General features: G+C 33.6%; 1 protein-coding gene and 1 long non-coding RNA gene across 2 annotated transcripts in view; one reads left to right on the top strand and one right to left on the bottom strand.

Annotated features, from left to right (window-relative positions):
* Positions 1-11,501, top strand: part of LOC111509803 (neuroligin-4, Y-linked) — a 783,062-nt gene extending 771,561 nt beyond the window's left edge. The window contains exon 9 of the mRNA XM_074184600.1: positions 9,776-11,501. Within this exon, the coding sequence (XP_074040701.1) occupies positions 9,776-10,842 (1,067 nt within the window). The 3' untranslated portion in view covers positions 10,843-11,501. The remainder of the gene's footprint in view (positions 1-9,775) is intronic.
* Positions 8,873-9,790, bottom strand: LOC111508866 (uncharacterized). The gene is made up of 2 exons (XR_002722577.2): positions 9,300-9,790; positions 8,873-9,238 (listed from the first exon to the last, which is right to left on the bottom strand). It is a non-coding gene; the product is annotated as an uncharacterized lncRNA (long non-coding RNA).
* Positions 11,502-14,439: the final 2,938 nt, after the last annotated feature.

Genomic DNA, 14,439 nt, shown 5'->3' with positions numbered 1-14,439 from the left:
ACATCCAGAGGGAGCGTCGTCATTCATATTTTCCTGAAATTCTGTATAAAAGCTAGTACCACCTATCATCATCTTTCTTACTTGGAGTACATGAACATGTCCAAGGACCTACACCCCAAGTTTCACCAACGAAATTTGGGATTTAGGTCCCAAACAAATCCAATGGAATTATGTGCTGATTGTGAGAACAATGGTCACTTATGATGCAATTACCTGGTGGCCGCAGACTTTACAGAAAACGGTATAGACGAAGCTCTCAGGCTAACAGGGACAGGTTTGTCTGGCCATCAGTGGCGCCATCAGTTCCACACCGTCAGCGGCCATGGAGATCCTTCTAGATCTACCTCCTCTCCACATTTTTTTGTAGAGAGAGACTAGATGGACTGTATACTGAATACTAACAAAAAAGTGATTGGAATATTTTTCATGAAAGCTTTTGTTACTGTATCTCACTCTAAACTCCTGGAGTAACTAACACAATACGGACTAAGAGGCGTTTGCCTTGAACTTTTCTGAAGTTACTTAAGAAACAGAAAACAGTTTCTAAAAATAAATGAGTATAAGAGTAACCAACCAATAACAAAGTGTGATGTTCCTCAAGGCACGGTTTTAGGTCCTGTGCTTTTTTTGAATTACAATAATAATTCACTAAACACAAATTTTGATGATGATCTATATTCGTATGCAGATGACACTGTATATGTAGTGGATGGAGATAACTGGGATGAGACCATATCGAAGGCTGAAGTTGGCAGGTATGAAGTTACATTAAAAAACTAATTTTTTTTTCGTAGTTGATTTCATGTGTCTGGATCTTTCGTGATTTACTGATGAAGAAGAGCCATGACGAAACTAATTGAGATTGAATACATAGTCGCCTTCACATTCACCGAAAGCGACAAACTGTCAACCGAGTTTCCAAACTATTCCAGTCGAATTCAATATCAGGAACTGCTTTCAATAAGCTCTACATCACATCCAACCACGTGTTTCATAAATCAACACCTCAAATCGAGCAGTGCATCAAGTCACGTCTGCTAATAATGCAAGAGCCACGTTTATCGAATCCGCTACATCAGATAATGTCCTGATAGGACGCTATGGTTACACGTTATGTTATACGGTTGGGATCTCAACGTGCAAAAGTAACAGTCGCCTATGATGAATGTTCTGGAGTGAATTTGCAGTCCTAACTCAAAATGATGTAGAAAATTTTCATTGGGATCCTTCAATAGAGACTTTTGGTGGTTGCAAATCATCAACTTGAGCGATGTTTAAAATCGATTCGAATGAAATAAATCGTTTAAGGAAAAAAATATTGCAATTGTGAAAGACTAACTGGCGAAGAAAGTAGTTCAAATCCAATTTGTCAAATGGATTATGTCTCAAATGATATTTTTCCGCTCTGTTATAGAAGTTATAGTTTTTTTAACTCACGCAATTTATAGTCAATCAGTTGTGAAGGCAATTATAAAATGTTATAGTGAAATATATAGAGCGTTGTATCTCATCCAACCAACAATGTTGAGAAAAGATTCTACTCTATGAAAAATACTTTACACGCTTTATAATAGCTTCACCTGTATGTATGTATGTATATATGTATGTTTGTTTGTAACTTAGGCCGGGAGCAAAACACTCAGAGAAGAATATAATTCATTAAAAAATAAATTAAATGGGTTACTGAAAGCTGCTAAGAAAAAATATGCTCAAAAAATAGTAAATAACAACAAAAACTCAAAATAACTATGGAAATGTGTCGATGAGATATGCAATAAATCTAGACCTGAAACGAAAATACCGATTATTCAATCAGAGAATGGCTCAGTGAAAAAAAATACTTTGGAAATTTGCAATAATTTCAATGAGTACTATGCAAATCTTGGTCAAGAATATGCCCTTGAATGAACAAAGATTACAGAATTCAGAAGAGCAGGTTTACAAAGTTATTATGAAATTAAAACAGAAGAAATCTCCAGGTCATGATGGAATTAGCTCAGAAACGCTCAAATTGATTGTCAATGAAATCAAAATGCCAATAACTTGCCTAATTAACAAATGTTTACAGAAAGGCTGCTTTCTCCAAATATTCAAAATTGGAATAATAAAACCACTTTTCAATAGTGGAGATAAAACAATAGTGTTTAACTATAGACCTGTATCACTGATTTCAAACATAGCCAAAGTAATAGAGAAAATTCTGAAAATGAAATTAGTGAATTTTACTAGGAAATTCAAATTGATATCTGATCAGCAATACGGATTCAGGGAGGGAAGATCAACGGAAGATGCAATACAAAATCTAACTACTTGTATTTACGAAGCTCTTGACAAAAAAATCCCAGCAATGTGCATCTTCGTTGATTCATCCAAAGCGTTTGATACCGTCAGTCATACAAAACTCCTGAGATAATTAGACAACTGCGGAATACGTGGGAAAGCTTACGATATTTTCGAAAGCTATCTATGTGACCGAGAACAGAGAGTTAGTATCGATGGAATTATGAGTTATCCCAAAATTGTTACTTATGTTGTTCCGCAAGGAACGGTTCTAGGACCAATCCTGTTCACAATATATTTGAATGAGCTATTGCAGATACCAACAAAAGCTAAAATTTTGGGCTTTGCTGACGATACGGCTGTCTTGTATACCGACTCTTCATGGAACCAATTGAAAATGTCTGCAGAAAAAGATTTCTATAGTAACAAAAATGTTACTATAGTTGTGATGAATTCCTGGTAGATGATTTCCGTTGAGCAATGATTTTACTTATTTTTTTTCCTCTTACTATTATTTAGTGTTATCTTCGACGCCTGTTCCATATTTTTACTAAGGAATTTATATACGTGTCTTGTCTATTTATTTGTATGTATGTGTGTATGTTTATATATGTGGGTGTGTGTATGTGTGTATATATGTGTATATGTGTATATATGCATATATGTATATACACATATATGATAAATGAAATACCTACCTATTTTATTCGTATCACACTGTTATTATGTTCTATATATATATATATATATATATATATATATATATATATATATATATATATATATATATATATATATATGCTGAACTGGTTTTTCCGGGTATTTGATCCGTGTATGTGATATTATCTCTAATTTCACCGACGTTTCGACAAAATCTCATTTGTCATTATCTAGGTGTGCTAATACGTGTTCAGAAGTTTGTTGACCTTGCTCAACTCACTTCTTACTATACTGGTAAAACGGTATTCGTTACGTGTTCAGATATAGAGGGTCCATAAACTTTCTACTACCTACTACTTAAATGTTGTTGAGTTTTACCTGAGTTCTTCTTCTTCTTAGTTGACCTCATCTCCCCATTAAGGTATCGAATATGAAATCTGAAGTTTTCACGGATAGGAATATTCTGAACTGGTCTTCCGGGTATTTGATCCGTGTATGTGATATTATCTCTAATTTCACCGACGTTTCGACAAAATCTCATTTGTCATTATCTAGGTGTGCTAATACGTGTTCATAAGTTTGTTGACCTTGCTCAACTCACTTCTTACTATACTGGTAAAACGGTATTCGTTACGTGTTCAGATATAGAGGGTCCATAAACTCTCTACTACCTACTACTCAAATGTTGTTAAGTTTTACCAGAGTTCTTCTTCTTCTTAGTTGACCTCATCTCCCCATTAAGGTATCGAATATGAAATCTGAAGTTTTCACGGATAGGAATATGCTGAACTGGTTTTCCGGGTATTTGATCCGTGTATGTGATATTATCTCTAATTTCACCGACGTTTCGACAAAACTTCAGCTTATAATGATAACGAACGAAAAATATTAATATCATTGTGAAAAAAGCGTGGGCGCTTTGTGACATATTTTGTTTATATCATGCACCCGTCACTTTTTTTACAATAATCCTAGTATTTTTCGTTCGTTATTGTTTTAAGCTTACTTAAAAAATATATTTTCAACTTTTTAGTTCGAAGTTTAGTTCGAAACTATATTTAATACTAAATGTTTTTTCCAGAGCTTCCATATCACAGGCATATTCGGACTGTTCAAAAACCTACGAAAGTATTGTTCACTTTGAATACGTTTGATGTTTCTCATTGAACATTATTTTTTCATGTCTGATATTTCGTGTTGTACAGATTTCTACATATATTAGCTGTCCATTTCCATTCATTTTTTTTAAATTTTAATATGTGATCTAACTAGTCGCTATGCTTTCTCCATATTATTGATTATCCAGAACGGAGATTTATTCAACAAACCAAAATACTATAATTTGTGATTAAATACCGAACAGCTACGTTTCGACCCGCCAAGGTTTATTCAGTGGTGATAGACTAACCCCTGAACTGTCCTGTTAGTGAAGGTCATCATATCTGTCTCTACGAATCCGTCATCTATGGGAGCGCAGAGGAGTATCCTAACTTTCTCTTGATTATTTCTTCTTAAACAGCACGTTGAAATTGACAACATATTTTTTTTAATATTAATACTTGTTTACAAAAAAAATTTGAAGCTTCAATAACTTTCTAATTATTAAATGCCAGCGTCTTCGATAGCAGACTGTGTTATTTTCGTGGCAATGATCAAACTGAAAATTTTATCTTCTTGTTTGTTTTTTTTACGGTTAGATCCCATTATTGAATTTATTGATGCTTCATTAATCAGAGTTTGGGCAGGTATTTGTACTCCCCTTTCTTCGGGATATCTCATTAAATTCGCCTGTACTTGAGTTACAGATTAGGTTTTGTTGTATTTTGATTTATATCTGTTTTTCTATAAGTGAATTACGGCTTTGGAATTTATGAATGTTAGGTTTTCCCAGATGTTCATACGATTTCCTTTATTGACTTGTTTTATGAGTTTGATATTTTCTGGTGAGGGAAAGTTATGTTTGTTTTGTATGGCGTGTCTGGCGAGGTTTGATTTATATGTTAATGGGTTTTTGAATGTTTTTGTCCTCGTCGTACCTTTGGATCAGTTTTTTCAACAAATGCCTACCCTAACAGAACATAATTTGTTTTGGTTATCATTCTGGAGTTTTCATAAAAAGCCCTGTATTTGAAGAAAGTGGATGTGACACTAACAATAGGTCGGAATGTTGAGTTGCCCTGTAGTTATTATTATTCCACTTCTTCGTCCATTTCCTGTATAATTGACGCCTTAAGTTATGGTTATTATTTGAATGTATATATGTATACACTCAATGTTCCTGCAAAGAAGGTAGAAATGATATAACAGCATTATAGAAATGAAAAGTGGGAAAATAAATCAGTCTCTTTTCAAAATCCATTTTAAACACATATGAAAACATTTCTACGCGAAAGATTATGCGGAACAATATATACCTCAAAGAATTGGCCCATTATGACGAAGTAAAAACAGCAAAACATGTCAAGAATGGTCTTTTTGACATTGATATCCAAAGATTATGAATGTCAAATGAGAGGGAAGATTCCTCATCTGATCAGCATGTATTTTGAATACTCAGTACTTGTGGAAGTTAGTAGTGGGTACATCAAAATTATGAAGTAGTAATCAAAAAATTACCGGCTAGATAATAGGAAGAAACCGAAGACAGTTTTCAGTTTGAACTTCTAAGAACGGAACATAAAAACTACAGGAAAATCTTCAATTTGTTCTAAAAGCGGTTCCTGTGCGAAAGTGGCGATTCACATTAAATATGAATCGCTGGAGATCAAATACATTTGGAAAAAACATTCTCATAGAGTGTATTTCCAGTTCTCCAAATGAAAGACTTCTCAAACAGTGTTCGAGGGGTACTGAGTTGAACCTCAAAATGATGAGCAGCCACAGTCCGTCGCGTATTTCTGATATGTACCGCTCTCGGTAGAATCTAATATGCCGAGTTACTTGGCACATTTGATGTTCTAGACCATCGAGGTTGCCAGTGATCTTCGCATCTCCAATCAGGTTGATGGCTCTTTTCTGGATGGAATCCAGTAGCTTAAGAGTATGCTTAGGGACAAAGCCCCATATATGAGAATACTATCCCAAAGAAGGTCTGATCTGAGCTTTATAAAGCATCAAAACTTGCTGAGGTGTGTACTGTTTTCTGATTCGGAACAGGGTTCCAAGCTTTTGAAAAGCGGCTTTTGCAATTCTAGCGATATGCTTGTGCAAAAAAATATTGGTGTCCATTTTAGCGTCAAGCAAACTTATCGAAGCAGAAAGCGGATCGTCTGTCCTCACATCACTATTTCCCGTTCGGTAACATTAATCTTTTTATTTAAAATCTATGCCTGAGTTTTTGTGGTAATGAATTGAACCTGGTTAGTTTCACCACAATTCGAAATCACTTCTGGATCATCATTAGGATATGCAACCTCCTGCTGTCGGTGAAGATGTGCATCCGCAGGGTAGCCATCGGAATTCACCAAATCCACCAATTTCAACATAGTGAAGAGAACACAGAGTGAACTCTTTCAACCAGTTTCAATTGATGGTAAAATAACATTATTGAAAGATTCATCAGTGAAACCCCGCTTGAAAATCAACTAGTCGAAAATAATTACGATCATCTGCAGGAAAAGCTGTATTCAACTACTGGAGATGCCACTCACTCATTTGGGCAGAGAGTTTATAAATTGACAGTCAGAAAAACGGTTGACAATACCGAGAAATGACATTTCGGGTATGATTCATGAACATGAAGAAATCTACTCACATACGTATAGTTTATGTATCGAATCGAACACAAGCATTTGCTTTATTTCTACTAATATATCTTCTAATGTAGATACTTCGAAACCCACTATTCCCTAAAGAGGTCAGAAAAACACATTCAGTTTCCTGCACCCTTCAGTCAGAAGATATTTCTCCTCATGATCAAAAGCTCCAGGGAAACAGAATACATTTCTCAATTCACTTATTCCCAAATCAAATTGACCGCTTAACACAAAGCAGTAATTTATCTACTACTACCTCCAAAGTTCAACCGAGAATAAACATGGTTTGGAAACACACATGATTAATCGCTCCCATTCACCACTCAATCTATAGCTTCGGGGTTGAACCTTGATTTAGTTTAGGAAAGTTCTCCCAGTTGTTGATTAAGTATTGTTGAAAGTTGATCTGTATATTGCGCAGTGTACATATCTGAGAGACTTTTGAACAGCGATCATGTTTCTAAATTACACCATAATGTATAAACTGAGGGATACGAGTATTTTACTCAAAAAAGTTTGCAATGGAGTGAAACACGCAAAGTGTTTTGCATTATTTCGATAAGGGTGGTTAACACAAATATGTGATTAATAATAAAGTTTCTAAATGCCATTATCTGGGTAAAGTATTTGAACGCTTGCATAAACTTCCTGGTGTTACATTTTGTATACATACCTCATGATGATATTCCGCATTGTATAAACTTGAAATAACTTGATGCATAGTCACGTTCCAAAAAATGCGTATTATTTATGATGGTAATTTTGAAAATGATGAACAACGTCATAATATAACATCACGAAAACATGCATTCGAATGTATACAAACATACAGGTGGTTGCGAGCCAAAAACGGACGTGTAACGAAAATTTCAAAGAACACATTAATCTTTATTACCAGGGGGACTAATTCAGACATGGAAATCATACCCCTTGCGGTCAACAGCTACCACCCCTATTTATTTCAATGGCAATGAACCTTTTTCGTGAAGTACGAAAAATCACTCACTAGCAGCGCTAGTAGTTCGGTAGGGACAAACACTGCCTAAATCCTCATGTAAACATATGGTAAAGTACAATCAAAAAAGGATGTTTCAACAGGAGAGGATGTTCCTAGAGCAAAACTGAAATTTGCAACTGTAAAAGATAACAATTTTGTAACATTAGAACGTTGGCTTGCATGAGGTAATATAAAAGTAACTGAAAAAAAAGTGAATTAATAGACAGGTTAGTATACAGACCCTAGTAAAAGAGTAGCGGTAGATTCAAACTGTAATAAATGAAATTAAAATTAATTTTGAATTTCAGATTCATTATGAAATTAATTTAATCAAATATAATAAATGAATATGATTTGATAAACGATTGAGGTTATATCTCATTCTAATCAATGGTAAATAATTAACTATGAAAAATTTACTATTCATTTCATGTTTAGAGCAAACATATGAAAATTTATAAATTTTTTGCACGGTCAAATCCACTCTCCTCGAAGCATGTATCCATTTCTTACATCTAACCACGTTTTTTCTGGATATCGATTATCCGACGTACAATTCGCAAAACAGCAATGCTCTGTTGGCATTATACTAGCACAAAATAATTTTTCATATCAGATTTATATTTTTAATTAATAAATTAATATTACGTAAATAACACTGTTTTACATGTGAATAGTTTATATTTGTCCTTACTACTAGTGTTGCTTCTCGTGATACGTGCGCTATACTATTCTCAGGAAGAAGTCTTATTGGTTCATTCGTTACTGAGAAATTAGAGGAGAGTCTCCTAATATGGGGTACTTTTTTTGCAAAACACCATAATGAAAAATTTAAAGAAATCAAGCATTTAATAAGAAAAAACATTTTTTTAAGAAAATCAGATGAAAATATGCAGAAAAAAAAAGTGCACTACCCCATATTAGAGGCATATAATATCCTAATATGGGGTACCTAATTTAATATGTGAAATTTGAAAATAAGTAAAATTATTTTGTTTTTTTTGTGAAATATTCATTTATGGAAATTCAAAAAGTATATCTAATGAAAAGTTTCGTCCTTTATGAACGCCTAGGTACGCCAAAATCTCTCAAAAAGTCAAATAGTTCCTAGGTCCTGACGACATCATATAGTAAATGAGGCAAAACATTAACATTTGTAAAAATATCAACAGCATCAATATTCAGAGTATAAAATTCTTTATCGATCAGTAAATAATACAAAACAATAGAATAAATATGGAGATATGGAGCCAAACGAGCACATTAAAATTTCATAAACTATACACCTTATGATTTGATCTCCACAAACTTCATTTGAATAAATATATCACATGTTTTGCTAATACAGTAGCTTTCTCGTAGTGAACTGAGTACTTGATGATGGTGTTCCACATGTACTCAAAACGTCATTTTGTATAACTGATAACTTTACATTTACTCTTTTTCTGATAGTACTAACTCAGCAGCTTGAAGAATGTGATGAGATTTGCGATAATACAAATGGTATTTGGTTCATCATTCATTTCAATCCTGAGGAAAAGTATACCTAAAATTCAAAGTAAAAACGTCTTTTAGATGGCAATTATCTAATAGTTCATCTTTCTTACATTTCAGAAATAATTTGACATAACGTTATTTTGAATTGCTGACAACTTTTGTCATGGAAAAAATGTCACGACAGAAATGTAACAATTCAGAAAAAAAATCTAAAAATCATAATGTTATACCCATTTCAATATATTCATACGTTTTTCTTGTATTTCCACCTCTGTGCAGATTCTTATTGATAAATACTGTACTTCATTGCAGAACACCGCTTTGAATTCCAATAACAATTTTTATTATTTAATTTTTCAGAGGGCTTGAACTCCGAACCAATGTTCGACTCTTATCAGCCTGCATCTAGAATTCCTATGCATTCGCAGTTGAAATCAGAATGAACTGGCATTTTCATTATCAACCACATTTTTGATTATCTATACATTTTATAAAATTTTTCGAAACATAAAACTAAACTGATACTTTTCAAATCATGAATTGTTCTGCTACTGTCTCTATAATTCTGAAACCATCTTTGTTACAGGTATGAAGCCAAGAATGAAAAACCATTTCCGAGCTCATCAACTTAGCGTCTGGCTCAGGCTGATCCCAGAACTCCATCGCGCTGGAATGGAAGACGTCGTAGCCAGACACAACCTCTTCAGAAACCACAACAACGCCGATTTATATGACGGTGCCGTCCGACCTGATCCACTTTCCCGAGTGAGCTACTACGACCCTACCATGGAACTTGTTAGAAGGAGACCGAACGCCAGTTTAGCCACTTTAGAAGTCCCGACAACCATAGAAACCATGGTCACCACGTGTGTTAATGTGGTATCTTCTGGAAATTACAACCACCAGTTGTTCCAGAACCAAAACAACGCAAGCGACACCTTGGCTAGCTTGGAAGCAGCAGGGTACGCAGCTTATAGTACTGCTCTGAGTGTCACCATAGCTATTGGCTGTTCCCTTTTGATACTGAACGTGCTAATTTTCGCTGGTGTTTATTACCAGAGAGATAAAACTCGAATGGAAGTGAAGAATCTGCAGCAACAGCAAAACAGAAACCAAGCCACTTTCGAAACCATCTCCAAGCACCAGCACTACCACTTGGGACACTCCCAGAGCTCCAACGTCATCGTAGACGTGGAGCAGGACACTTCAGCGATGATACTAGCAGCTAACGCACAACAAGACGCTCACTTGAACAAAGTTCAACACCAACACCTCTGCCCTACTAGCATATCCAATCAGCTCAAAGCACCACCTCCCAGCCCAAACGTCATACTTCAGAACTGCATGACGCTGCCAAAAAACGCTTCCATGCACAACTATCAGTCGAATCAGAATAGCCAGGGTTGTATGACGCTTCCGAAGAACGCCAGCTTGATGAACAACACAGCCTGCGTCATAGCGGAGATGCAGCAGCAAGGCTACGTGCAGCCTCCTAATGGTAACGCCACAATGCCGCTCTGCGTGCCCAAGCCACCTCCACCACCCAGGGCGCGGAGTCCTGAGAGCCAGCCCTTATTGTCTTCGCATCATAATAATGCGGGTAAAAGTGCCATGAGAGTGCCACACGCGGCGATGAGTGAAATGAGGGTGTGATATAACTAAGTGCTGTGAACTGCGTGCTCAAAGTGACATATATTCGTCCGATAATCAGTGAATAGCGTGGATAGGAAAATTTGTTTTCTGATTTTGAATTGTAATGAGTTCTGAAACATTCGGCATGTTGTATTGATTTTTTTTTGCATTCTTCTTGGTAAGAAAAACATATGTTGCCGTTTATAGTTACATACTCCACTCCAACCTGAACATCTGAATGAAAATATTTCTTCTATCGTTTCAATTTACGATCTGTGATTGAAAAATGTATGATGAGTATTTCAAAAGATGAAATTTTCTCGATTATTTCTTCAAAGCAACCATGGATCTACTTCTCAAATGAAGAAGATGAGCTGGTGTGATACTGTTGAGAGTATAACAATGATTGCTACATTTTGATTCTCAAAACATGAAATGAAATCGAATTGAGTGACAAATGGAACGATTTGGTCACCAAAAATCTAACTCAACTCCATTACAAATTTAATTATTTATATACAAAACTTTTTGTCATGTATCTTTACGTATGATATTTTTTTGAAAATTTGATGAGCTCAATTCATGGATTCAACTACTTTTTCAACTTTTTTCAAAATTTTTGTTAGAAAATATATTGACTTGAAGGAAACAACTAATTTTCTGCATTATTATTCTGTAATTATTCATGTAAAAAATGTAGCAATCAATGAAATGTTATAAAAGTTTTGCCTCAAAAGAATTTTGGAACTTGATAAATATAATTGAATAAACGTTACAATTTTCAATGGTACATTGCAGGTACTGAATACCACTGTTTTATCTTTGAAAATTCCGTTGAGTGCACGTTTTCGAAGACCTCACATAATAGCAAGTGAATGAAAGAACTGAATTTTCCAAATAATCTCTGCAGAAATATTCTGAAATATGTTTTCCGGTATTTCTATTATTGAAAAAGGAACTGTTTCAACTCATTTAAATCCCCAGATAGAATAATAGGGTACATTGTTACACCTTTTGAGATAAATGGTTAACCTAAAAAATTTGTTATAAGTACATTATATCACAGAGAAAGATTTTTTTCGATATCAATTAACAAAACTTCTCAAACTTACTGGAGGAAAATATCTTTTCGAGACAACGATGTTAACACAAAAATTATAATAATAAACTATATTTTCGGTTTTTCTGATTATTTTGTCAAGTACATTTTTCAGTCAACAAAGGAATGATTGATGATTATAAAAATATTCATCCCACATTGTTCTGTGGACTGTGGAATATATAGAAATTGTTTGATTTTCGTCACCCAATATGCGAAGTTGAACGGTTTTAGAATATTATTTCAATTCAAAATCAAAATTCCTTTCTTGAATTAGGAAAATAATCTCCATTTTCATTATCATTGTTTCATTGGCCTATGATATGGTCTAGTTTTTGTACATAATCCGAAATATCTCATGATTGTTCAGATGTATAAGTGTTCACTTCAGTAATTGTTTCATGAAGTAATTTCTGAAGTTTTTCGATAGAATCGATTGGGAAAAATGAAAAAATGGCGGGGTTTCTGAAATATGTTTCATAATGGGGACTCAAATGGGTCTCACTCTTGGTAGACATACAGATAACTATGGATGTAGCGGTTTCTGAAGCTTTTGAGTGTTTCAAAAGCATTACAAAAACTACATTTTCATATACTGAAATTGATTCGAATAACAGAAAATATAATATTTTTTACTCATGTATATTTCATCAATAATATATGTTTATGAATAAAAACGTTGATACTTGAATAAATAGTTAATGATTTTTTTCAAATTGAAATTTCAACCAAGTACGGAATTGCTGGCAGTGAAGGCATATTGATAATTTGATATGAATATCTGTGATATATGCATAAGGATGAATAATTTTTCCATGTTTCATGATCCTCAAAATTTTGTTATGAAACTATTATTCAAGGGATATGATTGAATATTTCATAAAACCAAACTATTCGAGATAATGACATTCAAAACTGATGGTGAATTTTAATATTTTGAGAATTCATATTGATCAAACAAGACACAACTTTTCAGTTTTCACAGTTATTTTGTGACTACTCCAAAGTTATCTGATGTATCCATCTTGAATTAAGAAAAAACCCAGTGCTTGTACATATTTGAAAATATTATTTTTTTCATTTTGGTTTCACTGAGACGAATGATATTGGTGGAATTTTTGGAAATACGAAAATATTATTTTCATTGAGCATAATGCAATTTTTTGAATGTTGAATGGAAATCAGTCAATATTAACTTTTTTCTTTGAAAATTTCAATGTGAAGGAACTAATCGTGACTTGTGCTAGAATAAACTTTTATGCACTTTGTATCACTTTCAAAAATACGCTTGCCTCCTACTCAAGTCTATTGTATTGGTTTGTAAAGTCGAATATTAGTATTTGCAAAGAATTGGACTATATACCTGAAATATTTCTCAACATAACTGTGGTTATGAACGAAATCCTCAGCATTACTTTCAAAAATTCATACTTCAATATTGATTGTCCTATCAACTTATGAAACTGCCAGTATTATTCGTCGTTATTTTAGAATTACGAAATGATATCATCTGATGTAGGGTATTTTGTAATATATTCCTGATAAAACTTAATATTTTGCATTCTGTGCCAAAGATATCTTATGTGCGCCGAAGATTTATTTTCTCTTGTACAAAGTACGTTGAAAGACTTTAATCTAGTGTGAGAACACAAAGACAATCTTCTAAATCAATGATATATTAAAAAGTGTAGGTCCGTTTCAAATTTCAACGAAAAATTAGTACGACTAGGAAATTAGTTGAAATTCATTCATATGCAGCGATTTGATAGGTTATGTATATACACATTTCGTTTTTCGGTGAATTTTGGAACAGTCATCTGTCATTGGAGTTGAAGTGAATCGACAGTGGTTTCTGTGGAGTTTTATATTGAAACTCCGTTTATGTACACTAGCCAAAACCACCGATTGAAACTATTTTTTTCCATGAACTTTAACAAATATTGAGTTTTCTTGGAATAATCGTGAATTATGAATATTGGTGAAGGATTCATTTTGTTATAAAAATCTTATATATTTTATGTCCAAGATTATTTTACAGATTACTTTCATTCCAATGGCTGGTTTAAAGATGTTATAAATAATGTGACACATTAATTACTATTGAATGAATATACATTAAAATAAAATTTTGTTGTTTTATTCATATGATAAAACGTATATTCTATATGTCATACAACATTTTAACTGATATCGCTGACATTTTGACAATTTAAAAAAAATCAATCGATATTTCTTGAATTTGTCCTAATAACAGTACCAATCATTCAGTGTTGACGGACTTCATCAGAAATTAACTGAGACTAGTATTTGGATGAATATATTTTTGTAGTAATTCATATTGAATATAGAATAAAAAAAACTTCTGTCTGATTTCTGAGAATATTTTATTTGTTACGACCGATTTCAGTTTGTTAAACCTTGATAGAATTTTCAAATTATCCAAAAATCACTCTTTCCCATTGAATCCAAACTAATTTAAGGCAATGCTGTTCGGGTGGCAAAATGACAGACTTCTTCAC

The sequence above is a fragment of the Leptinotarsa decemlineata genome, unplaced genomic scaffold (genome assembly GCF_025532065.1).
Source record: "Leptinotarsa decemlineata unplaced genomic scaffold, Ldec_3_MD MMD2_tig00026354_RagTag_RagTag, whole genome shotgun sequence".
NCBI classification, from domain to species: domain Eukaryota; kingdom Metazoa; phylum Arthropoda; class Insecta; order Coleoptera; family Chrysomelidae; genus Leptinotarsa; species Leptinotarsa decemlineata.
Note: the sequence above shows the minus strand (reverse complement) of the source record. Positions and strands in the feature narration are given on the sequence as shown.